The sequence below is a fragment of the Heteronotia binoei genome, chromosome 4, assembly GCF_032191835.1.
Source record: "Heteronotia binoei isolate CCM8104 ecotype False Entrance Well chromosome 4, APGP_CSIRO_Hbin_v1, whole genome shotgun sequence".
Classification (NCBI taxonomy): domain Eukaryota; kingdom Metazoa; phylum Chordata; class Lepidosauria; order Squamata; family Gekkonidae; genus Heteronotia; species Heteronotia binoei.
This window is the reverse complement of record NC_083226.1, coordinates 167,419,705-167,439,257: the sequence shown is the minus strand read 5'-3', so window position 1 is coordinate 167,439,257 and position 19,553 is coordinate 167,419,705. Positions and strand designations below refer to the sequence as shown.

The 19,553-nt window shown below is 48.0% G+C and overlaps 1 protein-coding gene across 1 annotated transcript; it reads left to right on the top strand.

The window, feature by feature from the left end:
- Positions 1–1,800: 1,800 nt before the first annotated feature.
- On the top strand, positions 1,801–18,500 carry LIPG (lipase G, endothelial type). Its single transcript, XM_060236184.1, is given in 10 exon segments — positions 1,801–1,941; positions 3,596–3,643; positions 3,645–3,737; positions 3,739–3,777; positions 7,089–7,200; positions 9,630–9,854; positions 13,225–13,467; positions 14,690–14,810; positions 16,156–16,374; positions 18,345–18,500. Coding segments are annotated over 10 exon segments (1,365 nt in total). The 5' UTR covers positions 1,801–1,803; the 3' UTR covers positions 18,472–18,500.
- The last annotated feature ends 1,053 nt before the right edge of the window (positions 18,501–19,553 follow it).

The following is a 19,553-nucleotide window of genomic DNA, read 5'->3' as shown; positions in this document are numbered from 1 at the left end:
GCACGGCTGGGCCCCATGATCCTCGCTGGCCAGCCAGGCCCCGGAGAGGCTGCCACGTGGCCCGGTTTGGCCCAGCAATCCCCGAGGGCCACACCAAGTGACCTCGAGGGCCATATACAGCCCTTGGGATGGAGGTTCCCCACCCCTGTTTCAAATTCTGCTTCCTCCTGGGAATTTTTGAAGTATCTTGGAAGTTTAGGAAGGGTTTCTTAGTTAGAAGAAGTGCCGTGGAAGATGACTTGTCCACGCTGGCTGAGGCACCTCTTCCATTTCACACAAAGTATATTTCTATATATGGTGCAATAGCTTTCCGTTTCTGCTTCTCCCTGGGAATTTATGAAGCAGAAGTTCTTCCACTGAGCCACAGCCCCTTCCCAGTGTCAGGAATAAACTTTCCAAGGAGCAGAAATGGCTGCTGGGGAGAAGGGAGAGCAGGGACAATCAGGGGCCCTCGCACAGAGCTTTCAAGTTCCTTGCACTGGATCCAACCCATTTACCAGAGCAGAATTCAAAATGATGAAATCCGGGGTCTTTCTGGTGTTTTCAGAATGCATTCAATGACAAAGGAGTAGAGGAGGGGCCATGGCTCAGTGATAGAGCATCTGTTTTGCATGAGGAAGGTCCCAGGTTCAGTCCCCACCAGCATTTCCAGTTAAAAGATCTGGCAGTCAGTGATGTGAAGGATCTCGATAGTCCAAGACTCTGATTCAGTATAAGGAAGTTCCGTGTGGTCCGTTTTGGGAGGACGAAGGGGCGTGGCTCAGACTTAGAGCATCTGTTTGTCATGAGGAAGGTCCCAGGTTCAATCCTCAGCATCTTCAGGACTTTTTTTGTAGCAGGAATTCTTTTGCCTTTTAGGCCACCCCCCCCCCCCCGATGTAGCCAATCCTCCAGGAGTTTGCAGTAGCCCCTGCAATAAGAGCCCTGTAAGCTCCTGAAGGATTGGCTACATCAGGGGGTGTGGCCTAATATGCAAAGGAGTTCCTGCTTCAAAAATTACCCTGGGCATCTCCAATTAAAATATCTGGCAGTAGGTGATGCGAACGACCTTGATAGACCAAGGTTCTGATTCATTATAAGGAAGTTCAATGTGGTCAGGGGTTTTTTTTGGGGGGGGGGAGGGGTGTGGCTCAGTCTTAGAACATATTTTTGGCATGCGGAAGGTCCCAGGTTCAACCCCCGGCATCTCCGGTGAAAAAGACCACGCTGAAGGTGTTGTAAAGGACTTCTGCCTGAGACCCCGGAGGTCACTGCCAGTCTGAGTAGATGGGCCAAGGGTCTGATTCAGTGTAAGCAGCTTTGCCATCTTCTGGTCGTGGAGCAGGGGTCACTGGGGATATATGTGGGGTGGAGGTATTTGTGAAGTTCCTGCATTGTGCAGGGGGTTGGACTAGGTGACCCCGGAGGTCCCTTCCGACTCTACAATTCTGTGTGTTCAAGTAAAGATTTAGGAAAGGGAATTCCTGCTGGGACGCCTCGACAAGAAACAGCTTTTTGGGAAACACTGTACGAAGTGCAGGCTACAAACAAAATAGGCAGGCTTTTGATGGAATCTGCCCTCTCCTGTGTAGGAAGCAAGGGAAGCCCATTCCACGTTGAAGAGAGACTTTGGCAGGCGCTCGGGGTATCGACTGCCAAGCCATTAAGGCTATTAGATCGTGCCTTGAGATCCCTGTAAATCTCCTGCATTGGTTTTTTGCTTCTTATTCCTCTGGGCCATGTTTAATGGCAAATGTTCTTATCTCAGATGATAGCGCCTCTTGGCTGCCGAAGCCAAATGGGAAGCCGACGAATGTTCAGCAAATGCAAGTGAAGTTCTACGTTCGCTCCTCAGCCGACCCTGACAGCAGCTGCAGCCTCACCATTGGCGACGAGCAGGGGCTAGAAGACTGCAAGTTCAACCTGTCTGCTAAAAGTTTCTTCATCATCCATGGGTGGACGGTAAGTAGGCTGAGATTGGCCACCCCTGACCTACAGCTACATCCAAACTGTGACTCAAGAGCCAAATGTGGCTCTTTCAACCATATTGTGTGACTCATGAAGCCCCTCGAACCCCATCGGCCAGCTTGGTGAAGGCATTTCTCTCTTTAAATTGCTTCTCCAAGCCTCTCGGTGACTTGGAGAATGCATTTAAACTTGTTTTTTTTCCACCTCTCCCTCCCAGCTCTCAAATAGTTGATGTTCATGTCCTGCAACTCTCAAACATCTGACATTTATTCTATGTGGCTCTTGCGTTAAACAAGTTTGGCCACCACTGGTATAGAGTATGGCCTTTTCCAACCAGTTTGGTGTAGTGGTTAAGCGTGCTGACTCTTATCTGGGAGAACCAGGTTTGATTCCCCCACTCCTCCAGTTGCAACTGCTGGAATGGCCTTGGATCAGCCATAGTTATCACAGAGCTTGTCCTTGAAAGGGCAGCTGCTGTGAGAGCCCTCTCAGCCCCACCCACCTCACAGGGTGTTTGTTGTGGGGGAGGGAGATAAAGGAGATTATGAGCCGCTCTGAGACTCTTGAGTGGAGGGCAGAATATAAATCCAATGTCTTCTTTTTCTTCTTCCAACTCTGTGGATTCCGTTATAATCAACATTGTCAGTTTTTCAAGATGCCATTGGACTTTTGTTTTGTTAGGCTGCAACAGACAGACAAGGCCACTGCTTTGGAAAACTGGGGCCTGTAATTCAGAGCCGGCTATGGTGTAGTGGTTAAGTGTGGCAGACTCTAATCTGGAGAACTGAGCTTGATTCCCCGCTCTTTTGCATGCAGCTGCCGGGTGACTTTGGGCCAGTCCCAGTGCTCTCAGAGCTCACGCATCCCCACCTACCTCACGGGGTGTCTGTTGTGGGGAGAAGGAAGGGAAAGGAGATTGTAAGCCACACTGAGACTTCGAGTGAAGGGCAGGGTATAAGTCTCACTCTTCTTCGTTGTCTTCATGTGGAATCCAGTAGAAAACTGGAACTGCCCATGGTAAATAGGGATGTCTGGGGCATATAGAGTGGGATTTCTTATGGCGAAGTGACCCTATGCAGGTCAGTGAAAATGCTTACACACAACCTTCAAGTGTATTAGCGTTCAAGTGTCTGGATGGCTGGGATATGCACATGGGGGCCTCCACCAGTAAGGAAGGCAGTAAAAGGATGATGTGGAATTATTTTCTGTGGCCCCAGAAGGTAGGACCAGAACCAATGGGTTGAAGTTAAATCAAAAGAGTTTCCGGCTCAACATTAGGAAGAACTTCCTGATTGTTAGAGTGGTTTCTCAGTGGAACAGGCTTCCTTGGGAGGTGGTGGGCTCTCCTTCCTTGGAGGTTTTTAAACAGAGGCTAGATGGCCATCTGACAGCAATGAGGATCCTGTGAATTTAGGGGGAGGTGTTTGTGAATTTAGAGCGGGTTCCTCAGTGGAACAGGCTTCCTCGGGAGGTGGTGGGCTCTCCTTCCTTGGAGGTTTTCAACAGAGGCTAGATGGCCATCTGACAGCAATGAAGATCCTGTGAATTTCGGGGGAGGGTGTTTGTTGCATTGTACAGGGGGTTGGACTAGATGACCCTGGGGGTCCCCTTCCAACTCTGTGATTCTAAAAGCAGCTTCTTCCTACAGATGAGCGGCATGTTTGAAACGTGGCAAGACAGCCTGGTAACGGCTCTCCAGGGAGCGAGAGAAGGGTTCCAACGTAGTGGTGGTCGACTGGCTCAGTTTCGCCCATCAGCTCTACACCAACGCTGTCAACTACACCCGGGTGGGTGGGAAAGGAGATGGCAAAGCTGCTGGACTGGCTAGAGGTAAAGCTTGCAAGAGAAAAAAAGCGTTGAGCCTCATGCAAGGCTGCAGCGGGAGCTGGCATGAGAAAGAGGCTTTAGAAACACTACTATCAGGTGCAAGCCAGGCTGCATGCCAGAGTGCGGATCTGCAGGGGCAGTGATGGTGCTGGGTTTTGTTCAGCCTTCACTTGCCATGCTGTTCAAATCTTCTGCTGTGCCATTGTGCGGGGGGGGGGGCAGGGCTGAAAAACAGGGCACACTTTCTGAATCCAGTGAATCCTTCCAGTCTCCGCCATCACTTGCCATTGCCATCACTTGCCATTGCCATCACTTGCCGATAATGACTACTGCCACTGTTTCCTTATATAAATTGATGGGTGATTGATTGTTTCTCCACGCCCATCCACTCCCCATACTTAGAAGCTGTGGGTCCTGATGTCAGGTAGCCCAATTGAAGGTCGGGAGGAACTTTAATTTTGGAGAGTGTTGGAGGAAAGCATCACACACCAGGCCAACTTAGCTTCTGTTGTTTTATGAAACAGGCATGTGGGTGATATCAACAGAGGTATAACATCCAAATCATAAGATGTCATAGTCCCACTGTGCACTGCAGTGGACAAGCAGCATCTGGAGTATTATGGGAAATCTGGAGGCCTCGCTTCAAAAAGGTTCTGGACAAAATGGAGCAGGTGCAGAGAAGAGAGAGGAGGGTGATCAGGGTCCTGGAGACCAAGCCCTGTGAGGAAAGGCTGAGAGATCTGGGAACGTTCAGCCTGGAGAAGAGGAGGTTGTGGAAGTGACATCGTGGCCCTCTTGAAGTATTTGAAGGGCTGTCGCTTAGAGGAGGGCAGGGAGGTGTTCCTCTTGGCAGCAGAGGAAGGGACTCACAATAATGGGTTTAAATTATGAGTGGAAAGGTACTGGCTGGTTATTTGAACTTTATTGAGGTATTTGTGTGTGTGTGTGCACCTGGAAGTCTTGGCGACCTCTGGTGACTGATCCCCTACTGGGGGTCTGGAGGATATTCAGGGAGGTGGCTGAATAAAGCCTGCCCCTGCCTCCCGACTGCTGGTATTCCAAGGAGGTCTCCCAGCCGAGTACTTGCCAGTGCCCCAAAGGGTGATTAACATGTGGAAACTTCTTCATCCAAAGGGTGATTAACATGCAGAATTCACTGCCACAGGAGGTGATGGCAGCTACAAGCATAGCCAGCTTCAAGAGGGGATTGGATAAAAATATGGAGCAGAGGTCCATCAGTGGCTATTAGCCACAGTATGTGTGTATATATATATATTCTGGCCACTGTGTGACACAGAGTGTTGGACTGGATGGGCCATTGGCTTGATCCAACATGGCTTCTCTTATGTTCTTATGTCTGGGACAGTGATAATCTGTATTCTTAGTGCTTGGGGGGGGCACAGTGGGAGGTCTTCTAGTGTCCTGGCCCCACTGGTGGTCCTCCTGATGACACTTGGTTTTTTTGGCCACTGTGTGACGCAGAGTGTTGGACTGGATGGGCCATTGGCCTGATTCAACATGGCTTCTCTTATGTTCTTATGACAACCAATGCTCCTTCTAAGCTGCAGAGTCTTGTGAGCAAAAGTTCTACTCTGTGAGCTACTGGCATTCCCAATATGAGCTGCTGCATAAATTAGTTTGCTCTGGGGCCATTTTTCCCAAGCTAAGACAAAACTGTGAGCTGTAGGCTAAAAACCTGTGAGCTAACTCATGCCAACTCAGCTTAGAGAGACACACTCTTGATGTCTCTGCTTAGCTTCTGAGATCTGATGAGACAGGGCATGCTGGCTGGATATGAGGAATTTTTTTTTTTTACAGTAAGAGTAGTTCAGCAGTGGAATGGGTTGCCTAGGGAGGTGGTGAGGTGTCCCCCTCTGTGGCTGTCTTCCAATAGCGGCTGGACAAACGCATGTCAGGGATGCTCGAGGCCAGGGGTGTCAAACTCATTTGTTAGGGGGGCCGGATCTGACACAAATGGGACTTTGTGGGGCCAGGCCATGTGTGTCGTAAAATACAATGCCAGGAAGTGGAGATATAAACTTTATAATTCCTTAGCCAATTCCATAGGGCGTGTAAAACCGCCCTCTTCCGGCTAGCCTTTCAAGATGGAGCCTGAAATAAACATCACGCCATCACTAATACTAATAACTGAGATAACAGCAAGTAGAGATTATTTTAGATTGTTTTTAGATTGTTTTAGACTATGTAAAATTTAATAGTAAATTGTAAATTTTATTGAATTGTATAACTGTTTTATTGTTCAATATGGCTTTGCCATGTCTGTAAGCCGCCCTGAGCCTGCCTTGGCAGGGAGGGCTGGGTCTAAATAAAATTTTATTATTATTATTATAAGGGATGCAGGCAAATCCAGTTAAAGATACTTTTTGAAAACTTAAAATACAAACATGCTTAAAACTCTTCTGATATTTTGTTTAAGTTGGAAAGTAGAATTCGGCAGTGGGAATTTTAAAAACAAAACATCAAGAAAAAGCACAAAGGGAAACAATGAAATGGCAGTGTAAGCTTCTCCCCCACTCCCAAGTCTACTCAGATTGGCAATGGCTTTCCAGTATAATATCCCCCTTTGGCTGTGGGTTCCCACATTAGAATACTCACTAGATTAGGGCCATTCAACAGAGATAAACTGGCTGAAAGCATCGACTTTTTGTTTGCAGGACCAGAACTCCAGGAAGCATGAGTTTCAGCTGGCTATAGGAACCCTGAAAATGTAACCACCTTCACTCCATTTGAAACCATTGCAAAGCAAAGACAGTGCTGCAAGAAAAACGTGGAATGGAACTTAAAATACACCCCACATTTTCCTTGCCACAGCCAGCAGAGAAAGGAAGGAAGAGCCAGGGAATTTAGACTTAGCCTGGGAATTTCAAAGGGGGCTTCAAAGAGCCGTTGAAGCTTCCAGGCTGCAAGAGACTGCCTCAGAGCTTCAAAGAGCCTTGGAATGGAAAGAGATGCAGCCTGGGAGCTTCAAAGGGTAAGGAGAGGAGGGGGGAGAAAATAGCCCAGTGGGCCAGTTCCCGCCCTCAGAATGGGTGTTTGACACCCCTGCTCTAGGCTGATCTTGTTTTGATCAGGGGGTTGGACCAGATGGTCTTGAAGGCGCCTTCCAACTCTTATGATCCTACAGTTTTACGTAGTAGATACTTGAACCAGTCTTGCTCATCTGGGAATACCGTGTGCATGGTTCTTTCTTTGGCAGAAATCCTTGCAAAGTCTTCTGTCATGTAATGACAGGTATGAATCCCCTCCTTTCACCCGCAAATACCTGGCTGATCGAGTTCCCTTTGTTCTTGCAGGAGAAAGAGCATTTCCACCTGAAGAACGTCCACTTGCTTGGCTACAGCCTTGGGGCACACGTGGCTGGCTTCGCCGGAAACTATGCACGGGGGACTGTAGGCAGGATTACAGGTAAGGGTGTCTGCAGATGACCTTGCGAGAATTCACCCTTCTGTCGCCTCCAGAGACAGTTTAAATGCTTGAGCGGCCTCTGTGAATGAGAAGCCTGTCAAAACCTGAGGCTGTATCTGCAAAACTGTTGGATACTTAGTGAAGCTAATATGCAGAGTGGAATAAAAGCAATGCAGCACATGTGTGAAAGAGCCAGTTTGGTGTCGTGGTTAAGTGTGTGGACTCTTATCTGGAAGAACCAGGTTTGATTCCCCACTCCTCCACTTGCACCTGCTGGAATGGCCTTGGGTCAGCCATAGCTCTTGCAGAGGTTGTCCTTGAAAGGGCAGCTGCTGTGAGAGCCCTCTCCAGCCCCACCCACCTCACAGGGTGTCTGTTGTGGCGGAGGAAGGTAAAGAAGATTGTGAGCCATTCTGAGACTCTTCGGTGTGGAGGGCGGGATATAAATCCAATATCTTCTTCTTCCCCACTCATAAGAACATAAGAGAAGCCATGTTGGATCAGGCCAACGGCCCATCAAGTCCAACCCTCTGTGTCACACAGTGGCAAAAAATGTTATATACACACATACACTGTGGCTAATAGCCACTGATGGACCTGTGCTCCATATTTTTATCTAAACCCCTCTTGAAGGTGGCTATACTTGTGGCCACCACCACCTCCTGTGGCAGTGAATTCCACATGTTAATCACCCTTTGGGTGAAGAAGTACTTCCTTTTGTCTGCTCAGCAATTTCATCGAATGCCCACGAGTTCTTGTATTGTGAGAAAGGGAGAAAAGTACTTCTTTCTCTACTCTCTCCATTCCATGCATTATCTTGTAAACCTCTATCATGTCACCCCGCAGTCGACGTTTCTCCAAGCTAAAGAGTCCCAAGCGTTTCAACCTTTCTTCATAGGGAAAGTGCCCCAGCCCTTTAATCATTCTAGTTGCCTTTCTCTGGACTTTCTCCAATGCTATAATATCCTTTTTGAGGTGCGGCAACCAGAACTGCACACAGTACTCCAAATGAGACCGCACCATCGATTTATACAGGGGCATTATGATACTGGCTGATTTGTTTTCAATTCCCTTCCTAATAATTCCCAGCATGGCGTTGGCCTTTTTTATTGCAAACGCACACTGTCTTGACACTTTCAGTGAGTTATCTATCATGACCCCAAGATCTCTCTCTTGGTCAGTCTCTGCCAGTTCACACCCCATCAACTTGTATTTGTAGCTGGGATTCTTAGCCCCAATGTGCAATACTTTGCACTTGGCCACATTGAACCGCATCTGCCACGTTGACGCCCACTCACCCAGCCTCAACAGATCCCTTTGGAGTTCCTCACAATCCTCTCTGGTTCTCACCACCCTGAACAATTTAGTGTCATCCGCAAACTTGGCCACTTCACTGCTCACTGCCCACTCTAAATCATTTATGAACAACTTAAAGAGGATGGGACCCAGTACCGAGCCCTGTGGCACCCCACTGCTTACCGTCCTCCACTGCGAAGACTGCCCATTTATACTCACTCCTCCACTTGCAGCTGCTGGAATGGCCTAGGTGGACCACTGGTCTGATCCTGCAAGGCTCTTTTATGTTCTTACGCAGGGCTTTTTTTGTAGCAGGAACTCCTTCGCATATTAGGCCAAACATCCCTGTTGTAGCCAATCTTCCAGAGCTTACAGGGCTCTTAGCATAAGACCAGTTTGGTGTAGTGGTTAAGTGCGTGGACTCTTATCTTGGAGAACTGGGTTTGATTCCCCAGTCCTCCACTTGCACCTGCTGGAATGGCCTTGGGTTAGCCATAGTTCTGGCAGGGGTTGTCCTTGAAAGGGCAGCTGCTGTGAGAGCCCTCTCCAGCCCTACCCACCTCACAGGGTGTCTGTTGTGAGGGGAGAAGATAAAGGAGATTGTAAGCCACTCTGAGTCTCAGAGAGAAGAGCGGGGTATAAATCTGCAATTCTTCTTCTACATCAGAGGTGTATGGCCTAATAGGCAAAGGAGTCCCTGCTACAAAAAAGCCCTGTTCTTACGGAGGCCTCAGCCTCTGCCCTGTTGTTGACCCTCCAGAAGAACTGGTTGACCACTGTGTGAGACAGGATGCTGGACTAGATGGACCACTGGTCTGATCCAGCAGGGCTCTTCTTATATTCTTATGAAGGCCTTGGTCTCTCTGCCCTGTTGTTGGCCCTTCAGAGGAACTGGTTGGCCACTGTGTGGGATGGGATGCTGAACTAGATGGACCACTGGTCTGATCCAGCAGGGCTCTTCTTATATTCTTATGAAGGCCTTGGCCTCTCTGCCCTGTTGTTGACGCTCCAGAAGAACTGGTTGGCCACTGTGTGAGACAGGATGCTGGACTAGATGGACTGCTGGTCTGATCCAGTAGGGTTTTTATGTTCTTTTGTTCTTAAGTACTAACCATGCATCACTGATCCTTCAGGCATGGACCCAGCTGGCCCGATGTTTGAAGGAGTCGAACCCGACCGGCGTCTCTCTCCTGATGATGCGGACTTTGTGGATGTCTTGCACACGTACACGAGAGAAGCCCTGGGAGTCAGCATCGGGATCCAGATGCCTATAGGTCACATTGATGTCTACCCCAATGGAGGAGATGTCCAGCCGGGGTGCTCCTTGACTGACGTCTTAGGATCCCTCGCCTACGGGAGTAAGTTCTTCTGCTTGTTTGAAGTTGGGACTTCTGATAGACTCAGTCATATTGAATAACTTGTGATAACTCCACTGCTGGTCAGGACCAGCTAATGGGAGCATCCAGCCCCAGTAAAAACTGTGTCGTAATAGGTGATTTTAACTACCCGCAGATTGATTGGGTCAATATGTGTTCTGGTCGCTTAAAATCAAAAAGGTGGCAGAGCAATTTTTAAACTAAATCTTGGGGGAAAGCCGACAGGAGATGAAATGTCTCTGGTTCAGGAGGACTCATCTCAAAGAGATGAAGGGTTAGCTGTTACTTTTCTACCAGGTAATGGATCAGAGTTGTCCACTGTGATGGTGACAAACAGTATGGACTGCCTGCCAAAGTCTCGAGGTGGCAGGAGGAAGGTTGCAGGCCTAGCTTGCCTGGGAAATTATAGATGTTTGTATGCAAATGCTAGAAATGTTCGAAGTAAAATTGGTGAATTGGAATGTTTAGTGTTGGGAGAAAACATAGACATTGTGGGAATTTCAGAAATTTGGTGGAATGAGGAGAATCAGTGGGACACGGTGATTCCTGGATATAAGTTATATCGGAAGGATAGGGAGGGAAGGGTTGAAGGTGGGGTAGCTCTGTATGTCAGAGAGAATATACGGTCCAGTAAGACTGAGGTCAGAGAATTAGATTCCCTTCTAGAAATGCTTTGAGTTGAAATAGAGGGCCCAAAAGGAAATTTAACTATGGGAGTTTGTTATCGCCCACGAAATCAAAAGATAGAGGACGATTATAATATGATGGAAGGATTAAAGATAGCAGCTAAACATAAAAACTGTGTCATAATAGGTGATTTTAACTACCCGCAGATTGATTGGGTCAATATGTGTTCTGGTTGAGAGAAAGAGATTGAGTTTCTTGATGCTCTCAATGACTGTGCTATGGAGCAGATGGTCTCAGAACCTACCAGGGGTGGGGCGATCCTGGATTTGGTCCTAAGTAATGCCCAAGACTTGGTGAGAGATGTAAAAGTGATCGCACCGCTTGGGAGCAATGACGATGACGTTATTGATTTCACCATTTGTATAAATAGGGAGTTACCCCAAAAGACCGGCACAACCCAAAGGGTGATTAACATGTGGAATTCACTGCCACAGGAGGTGGTGGCGGCCACAAGCATAGCCACCTTCAAGAGGGGGTTAGATAAAAATATGGAGCAGAGGTCCATCAGTGGCTATTAGCCACAGTGTGTGTGTGTGTATAATTTTTTTTTGGCCACTGTGTGACAGTGTTGGACTGGATGGGCCATTGGCCTGAACCAACATGGCTTCTCTTTTGTTCTTATGTTCAATGTTAGACCGAATACACTGGCTACCTCTCTGCTCCTGAGCCCAATTCAACTGGCTGCTTTTGACTTTTAAAGCCCACCATGGCTTCGGGTCAGAGTATCTGAAGGACTGTCATCTCCTATACATTCCTGCCCAGCAAGATCACAGAGAGAGGCCCTCTTGACTTTCCCATTGGCCAAGGAAGCTCATTTGCTGGGTATTTGAGACAGGGCCTTTTCAGTGGCAGCCCCATGATTATGGAATAAGTTTGGTGTCGTGGTTAGGCGTGTGGACTCTTATCTGGGAGAACCAGGTTTGATTCCCCCACTCCTCCACTTGCAGCTGCTGGAATGGCCTTGGGTTAGCCATAGCTCTTGCAGAGTTGTCCTTGAAAAGGTAGCTTCTGGGGAGAGCTCTCTCAGCCCCACCTACCTCACAAGGTGTTTGTTGTGGAGGAAGAAGATAAAGGAGATTGTAGGTCACTCTGAGACTCTGTCCTTAAAAGGGCAGCGTCTGTTAGAGCTCTCTCAGCCACACCCACCTCACAGGGTGTCTGTTGTGGGGAAGGAAGATAAAGGATATTGTAAGCCGCTCTGAGACTCTAATTCAGAGAGAAGGGCAGGGTATAAATCTACAGTCGTCGTCTTCTTTTTCTTCTTCCCAGGGAAGTGTACCGGGCCCGCTCACTTTAGATCTTTAGGGGGCAGTTGAAGGTGATTTTATTCAAGACAGCATTCTGTTAGGTTCAGTTTTTCTGCCTACTTTTGTTTTTAAATTATTGATTTGAAATAAGTGGTTCTTTTAATGTATTTAATTGTGTTCTGTTTCCGCTATAAGCCACCTTGAGTTCCTGCAAGGCACCTACTAAATGTTTTATATAGATAAATAAAAACCTGTCATGGATAAGTTGGGGCCAATAGATAGGAACCTCTAGCAGTGGAATATTTCCCAGCATAGAACTTTAAGTGTTAAAAGTTCAGCAAATGGCTTGGGAAGGTGACAGAGATGGTCGGTCCTTCTCCAGCTCATCCGACAGTGCGAGATTTCTGTCTGCCACTAATGTACAGGGCTGCTTTTCTCTAGAAACTCGTGCATATGCATGTTATATCCTGCTACTCTCCGGAGTTGTGGCTTAGAACGTTAGGAGGTATTTGTGGCTTATTGTGGCTTAGAACGTTAGGAGGTATTTGTGAACTTCCTGCATTGTTCAGGGGGTTGGACTACTCTAGATTTCCCTTCCAACTCTATGATTCTGTGATTGTTCTCCCTGCCTCCATTCTCAGACAACAACAACCCTGTGGGTTAGGCCAGGCTGAGAGTCTGTGAGAGGCCCAAGATCACCCCAGTGTCCTAGTCTGCCCCTCTATCCACTACCCCACACTTTGGATCAGAGGTTCCTCCCCCTCAAGCTATTTGATGCTACTTTTGTGACTCTTCAGATAATTTCTGTTTACCATTTTTTACTCATGGAAGGATCAGAAAGAACCCCCCCCCCCAAATAAATAAATAAATAATAATAATCAGGTACTCTTTCCAGTTGCTGCTCTTGGATGCTTTTGCATGGGTGGAATTTTAGCAGGAGCTTATTTGCATATTAGGCCACACCCCTCTGATGTAGCCAATCCTCCAAGAGCATACAAAAAAAAGCCTCGTAAGCTCTTGGAGGATTGGCTACATTAGTGGGCGTGGCCTAATATGCAAAGGAGCTCCTGCTAGGATTCCACCCCTGATCCTTTTTAACAACTTTACTTGAAATAAAGTTATGTGTGAAATCTTTGTAACACATTTGTCCATTTCTGTATTTACGGTTTACTATTCAGCTTCAATTTACGATGCTCTTCTGTGTCCTACTGTAAAAATTTCTGGCCGCAGGCCTGGCTGGTCCCTGGCCAATCTTGGCTCGTGTGGGACATCAGAAAGCTTGTAAATCTGACCACATTTTTTTGGGGGGGGGGGGAGGGCTCTTTCTTTTTTGCTGCAGTGAAGAATAGCGAACAGCTGGTTTTACTGACTCATAAACAGGTGTCTGTTTCCCCCCCTCTTCTTTTCTGCTACTGTAGATTTCGGAGATGCTGTGCGGTGCGAACACGAGCGCTCCGTCTTCCTCTTCGTTGACTCGCTGGTCAACAAGGATAAGCAGAGCTTTGCCTTCCAGTGCACCGACTCCAACCGCTTCAAGAAAGGGATCTGCTTGAGCTGCCGGAAGAATCGCTGCACAGGGATCGGCTACAATGCCAAGAAGATGCGCAACAAGAGAAACAGCAAGATGTATTTGAAAACGCGGGCCGACATGCCTTTCAAAGGTGGGTTTTCCCCCTCCGCCTTCCCCCTGGTCACTAGATAATTTTATTTAGTTTGTGGAAGATGCTGCCTTTAAGGTCTGAAATACAGGGAGTATCACAGCTGGAAGATTGCTTGCGATGCATCATTGATGCAGCCTGCTTGGCTCTCTCTCTTTTTCTCTCTCCCTCTCCAATTGTTTAGGAAGAGGAGAAATGACAGGCAGGGGGAGGGCAGGGGACAGGCAGTGGGCAAACCCGTAAGCTGAAAGTGTGTCAGTTCTTACATCCTAGGCCAAGGGTGTCAAACTCATTTGTTATGAGGGCCGGATCTGACCTATAAATGAGATTTTGTCATGTTGGACTGTGTGTGTCATAGAACGTAATGCCAGGTAGTGGATATGTAAACTTTATAAAAAAATACAGACAAACACAATTAAAGATTTTTTTAAAAAACCTTAAAACATGCTTAAAAGATTAGCACTCTTGCAATATTTTGTTTATTTAACGGTTTTTGATAACTGACACTTTTTGTTCTGAATTATTGCATCAAAATCTGGAGACAATATCTGTGCTGTAGCAATCTTGAGTATGCTGTTCAGGTGTTCAGGTGTGTGTGAGTTGCAAACCTTTTGTTTTATTGACATTAATTACAGAAACCTGGCCACTGCTTTGAGCCTAAGACCCAGGGGAAAACATGGAATGGCTGGGCATTGTGAGCTTCTGTATATAAGTTGCTTCATGTGCTGGTCAGCCAATGGAGAAAATAGAGGCTTTGCTCTGTAGTTCTTGTGTGATTGAACAAGCCTGGCAAAGCAAGCTGTGATGCAGAAGGAAGCAGATGGCAGTGAATTGCTTGTGGGCCTGATAGGAGCCCTCTGGGGGACTGATCTGGCCCTCAGGCCGCACATTTGACACCCCAGTCCTAGACAGTAGGAACTGGGCAGTCAGTAGGCTTGAGAAACACCTGGATATTTTGGGGGTGAAGCTTGGAGAGGGAAAGGTTTGGGGAGGGGATAGACCTTTGCATGGTGCAATGCCATGGAGTCCCCTCTCCAAAGCAGCCATTTCCACCAAGGGAACTGCTCTTGGTAGTCTGGAGATGAATGGTAATGACAGGAGATCTCCAGGTGCTAAAACCGGGGAACTTGCAAGGGGATCAGCTGGTGGAAGGAGCACCGGCCGCCACTTGAAACACAGCTGCAGAGCTGTTGCATGTTGAGTGTCCACCCTTGTATCTCTGCAGTTTATCACTACCAAATGAAAATACACGTCTTCAGCTACAAAAACTTGCAAGACACCGAGCCCGCCTTCTCTGTGACGCTGCATGGCACCAACAGTGACTCCCACCCTCTGCCTCTGGAAATGTGAGTGGACTACTTGACACCCCTTGTTTTGTTTTGTTGTTTTTAAATTTGTTTCATTGCATTTAAATCTGTTATTCCAAAGGTGACCTGATCCCTTTCGCCTGGAGATCAGTTGTAATAGTGGGAGATCTCCAGCCATCACCTGGAGGCTGGCAACCCTGCTGGGGGCAGGGCAAGAGCATCTCATCCCACCATGTTGCAGGCTCAGTCCAGGTCAGGCCCTCACAGCATTTTTAAAGTAGCTCATTAGACATTAAAATGGTGGCAGCGTTGCTGTGGCAGATACACCATCTCATCTAGTTTGGCCCTATCCATGACCCGCTAGCAGATCCTTCCAAAATGCAACAGATCCTGCATGTGGGTCTCTGATCTTGAGGACTGAGACCCCATCACTACATCTGGAATTCTGGCCTTGCTGGTGGACCTCCTGATGGCACCTGGGTTTTGGCCACTGTGTGACACAGAGTGTTGGACTGGATGGGTCATTGGCATGATCCAACAGGGCTTCTCTTATGTTCTTATGTGACACAGAGTGTTGGACTGGATGGGCCACTGGCCTGATCCAACAGGGCTTCTCTTATGTTCTTATGTGACACAGAGTGTTGGACTGGATGGGCCATTGGCCTGATCCAACATGGCTTCTCTTATGTTCTTATGTGACACAAGAGTGTTGGATTGGATGGGCCATTGGCATGATCCAACAGGGCTTCTCTTATGTTCTTATGTGACACAGAGTGTTGGACTGGATGGGCCACTGGCCTGATCCAACAGGGCTTCTCTTATGTTCTTATGTGACACAGAGTGTTGGACTGGATGGGCCATTGGCATGATCCAAGATGGCTTCTCTTATGTTCTTAAGAGCAGAGGTCCATGAGTGGCTATTAGCCACCAGGTATAGATGGTACACTCTTATCTGGGGCAGTGATACTCTGTATTCTTGGTGCTGGGGGGGCAACAGTGGGAGGGCTTCTGGAGTTCTGGTCCTGCCGATGGACCTCCTGATGGCACCTGGGTTTTGGCCACTGTGTGACACAGAGTGTTGGACTGGATGGGCCATTGGCCTGATCCAAGATGGCTTCTCTTGTGTTTTTATGTAACGTTCTAAGGTGCATGCTTGGGTAGTGCCGCTAGGCCACACAAACAGAAAAGGCCTCTCAGGACATGTGTGGCATGCCCTTGCCTCTGCACTTTACAGAGGAAGCTATCAAAGCTTCCAGTGCAAGCCTGCAAACTGGATCCAGGGACCAGTTGTTGCTAGAGACAAACTACGTCAGACAGAGATGAGCAGGTTTGTCGCTTGGCCGCTATGCATCCTTAACACGATTTCTTGGGCCTCTCGTTTCAGATATGGGCAGATAGGGCTGAACTTCACCAACACTTTCCTGGTTTACACCGAAGAAGACGTGGGAGACGTCCTGAGGATCAAGCTCAAGTGGGCGGGATCCACTCAGACGTGGTACGGCCTGTGGAAAGAGCTCAGGAGCTACTGGGCTCAGGCTGACACTTCATCCAAGGAACTTCAGATCCGGCGTATTCGTGTGAAGTCTGGAGAGACTCAGAAGAAGTAAGAATGGCCAAGATGAGGTGGTGGTTTCGGGAGATGGGAGTCATTGGGTTGGAGTGTACCCAGAATGTGGTCTGTATCCCACCATGCAGTTCCTCTGTGGTAATTAGGGTTGCTAGGTCACCCGTTGACGTGGAAACCGCCTAACCCACACTCCAGCCTCCTGACAGCAATGCTGATTCGGTGAAGTTAGGCAGATCATGCGAAGGAAGGCAGGAAGGGTTGCATCAGTGCTTAGTTCTCATCGCCCTTTCTTGCATGCCCAGGGAAATACTGTTCGCCACTTTGGGTTCAAGAAGCAATTTTCTGCAGGCCAGCTTGTCCAGGGAACCTGAAAGGTCTTATGTGTTTTGTTTTGGGTTTTTTGCCATCTTTTGGGCGTGGAAGAACACGACATTGGATTTGTATCTCACCCTCCACTCTGAATCTCAGAGTGGCTCACGATCTCCTTTATCTTCCACCCCCCACAACAGACACCCTGTGAGGTGGGTGGGGCTGAGAGGGCTCTCACAGCAGCTGCCCTTTCAAGGACAACTCCTACGAGAGCTATGGCTGACCTAAGGCCATTCCAGCAGCTGCAGGTGGAGGAGTGGGGAATCAAACCCGGTTCCCCCAGATAAGAGTCTGCACACTTAACCACTACACCAAACTGGCTCTCAAAGCATTGCTAGCTCAGCAACTGCCCTTTCAAGGACACCTCCTACAAGAGCTATGGCTGACCCAAGGCCATTCCAGCAGCTGCAAGTGGAGGAGTGGGGAATCAACCCGGTTTTCCCAGATAAGAGTCTGCACACTTAACCACTACACCAAACTGGCTCTCAAAGCATTGCTAGCTCAGCAACTGCCCTTTCAAGGACACCTCCTACAAGAGTTATGGCTGACCCAAGGCCATTCCAGCAGCTGCAAGTGGAGGAGTGGGGAATCAAACCCGGTTCTCCCAGATAAGAGTCCGCGTACTTAACCACTACACCAAACTGTAGCAGGAGTTATGGGTTTGTGGGGACAGGTATTTGTGAATTTCCTGCATTGTGCAGGGGGTTGAACTAGATGGAGGCTTGGAGGCCTCTTCGAACTCAATGATTTTGTGAAAACTGGGAGGTGAACATAACAGCGTGCAACTCCATCAGTACCCAGAAGCAATGACGTGATGACAGCGACACTCCAGGAATTTCCTAATCCGACACTCTGACCACTACAGCACTCTGGCTCTCAATATCAAATGCAAGATGATCTGGCCTGGAATCTGGGAGAGCCAGGTTCACTTCCCCACTTGGCCATGAAAGCTTGCTGGGTGACTTGAGGTCAGCCGCTCTTGGCCTAACCTACCTTCACAGGGGTTGCTGCTGGGAGGAAAAAAAAATAGAGGAGGGGAGAACAGTGTTGTAAGCCGCTTTGGGTCCCCAAAGGGGAGAAAAGCAGGGTATAAATAAATAACACGCCATGATGAACTGGGCCAGGATCTTTCTAGTTCAGCATCCTTTTGCTAACAGATGTCTCTGGGAAGCTGGAAAGCAGGGTGTCATGATCTTAGGCTTAATGAGGCCTACACGCTCCAGGAAAGCCTGTATCAGAGTAGCTACAGGGTCTGCATTTCCCAAGATTACTTTTGATTGGGCGGGCAGCAGTTTTGGAGGGGAAACTTTGCTCAGTGGAGACCAGAGGGGTGGGACCTAGAACAAGGAAATAAAAGGCCAAACTAGGTGGGGAGTGTTCTCTCCGGAAAGGCTGGGCTGGAGAGAGAAAGCTGCAGTCAGAGTTCCTTCATCCAAAGAGTGGTGAGTCAATTGGAATTAGAGGAAGGGAACGTATAGTTAGTTGCGTCAGGGCTTCTTATTTTGCTTTGTACCACCTTTACTGTTTCCATGTCCACTAAAAATTACAACCCACGTACCCACTTGTTTGTTCTTGATCGCTTACATTAGGTCGCAACCTCCTAGGTCTGATTGTTTCTTTTTTTGCTTGCTTTCCAGATTCACTTTTTGTGCAGAGGACCCCCAGATGACCAACATCTCTCCTGGCAAAGAGCTCTGGTTTGTGAAATGTCGAGATGGCTGGCAGGTGAAGAATCGAACCAGGCAAGTCTCAGTTATAGCCTAACCTCTGAAACATCTACTCCGCCTACAGTTCTCAAGCTGGGTTATGGCTAGGGTTGTGTGTAAAAAAAAAAAAGTTATTTTTCAGTTTGAGTCTATAGGACCCCCCCAAAATTGGGTATTTCCATAAAATCCTGGATTCCAATACAGGGATGGTATTCAAATCCGGGATTTTTCAGAAATCCCAAACTTTGTGGGGTCCAAAAGACCCAAGAAGAAAAATACTGATAAAAAAGCCAGCCTGACTCCTGTTAAACCATGATGACCCCAAGATCTGAGTGCAGTGGGGAAGCAAGAGAGGATCAGCTGGGGTGGTGGGAACTGAGAGCTCCGTGCCACCTCAGCTGGGGCTGGTTCCTCTTGCAGCTCAGTTTAAACTCAGCTGCAAGAGGAGCCCTCCAGCCATTGGTAAAACTGAATATACCCGAATAAAAGCTGGGGAAAAAAATCAGCTTTATTCGGGCTTAGCTATTCCGGTAGCCAATCAGATTTTCTGCAGGGGGTTGGGTGAGATGACCCTAGAGGTCCTTTCCAACTCTATGATTCATTGATTCTATCTGTATTTGGCTTAAATAATACCCCCAAAATACTGGAAGTATTTTTTTCAGCTCAGTTTATGCTGAATTTGCATCCCTAATCATGACTAGTGTTCCCATTTGCCCACTTACGGCAGAAAACCCTCAGCTAGTTTCTGCTAATCAGCTCATCAGTGGGTGCAAACCGAGGCCAAAGGTGTGTGGGAGACGATCCTGGGGAGAAAAATGAGGCCATAGGTACTTATCAGAAGTTGTAACCATAGAGTTCCTGATGCTTCCTAGAGCTTCTAGGAAGTGACATGGGTAACTCTAGCAACTGCTAGAAACTCTGTGGTGATCTTATCAAGGCTGACAGTCTTGCTGCTGTTTTGGCTGGAGATCTGACTGGAGCTCCTTTCCTGTTTGATAAGGACAGTGTTCCACAGAGTTGTTGCCTTGCCTAGCGATCCAGTCTGGTTAAATATGGGCCTGGAACCAGAGTAGCAGGTGCACTACCATATCTGGTGTGCCAAATCCCTGCAAATCAGGCTCCGGTTGGGGAAACTTCAAA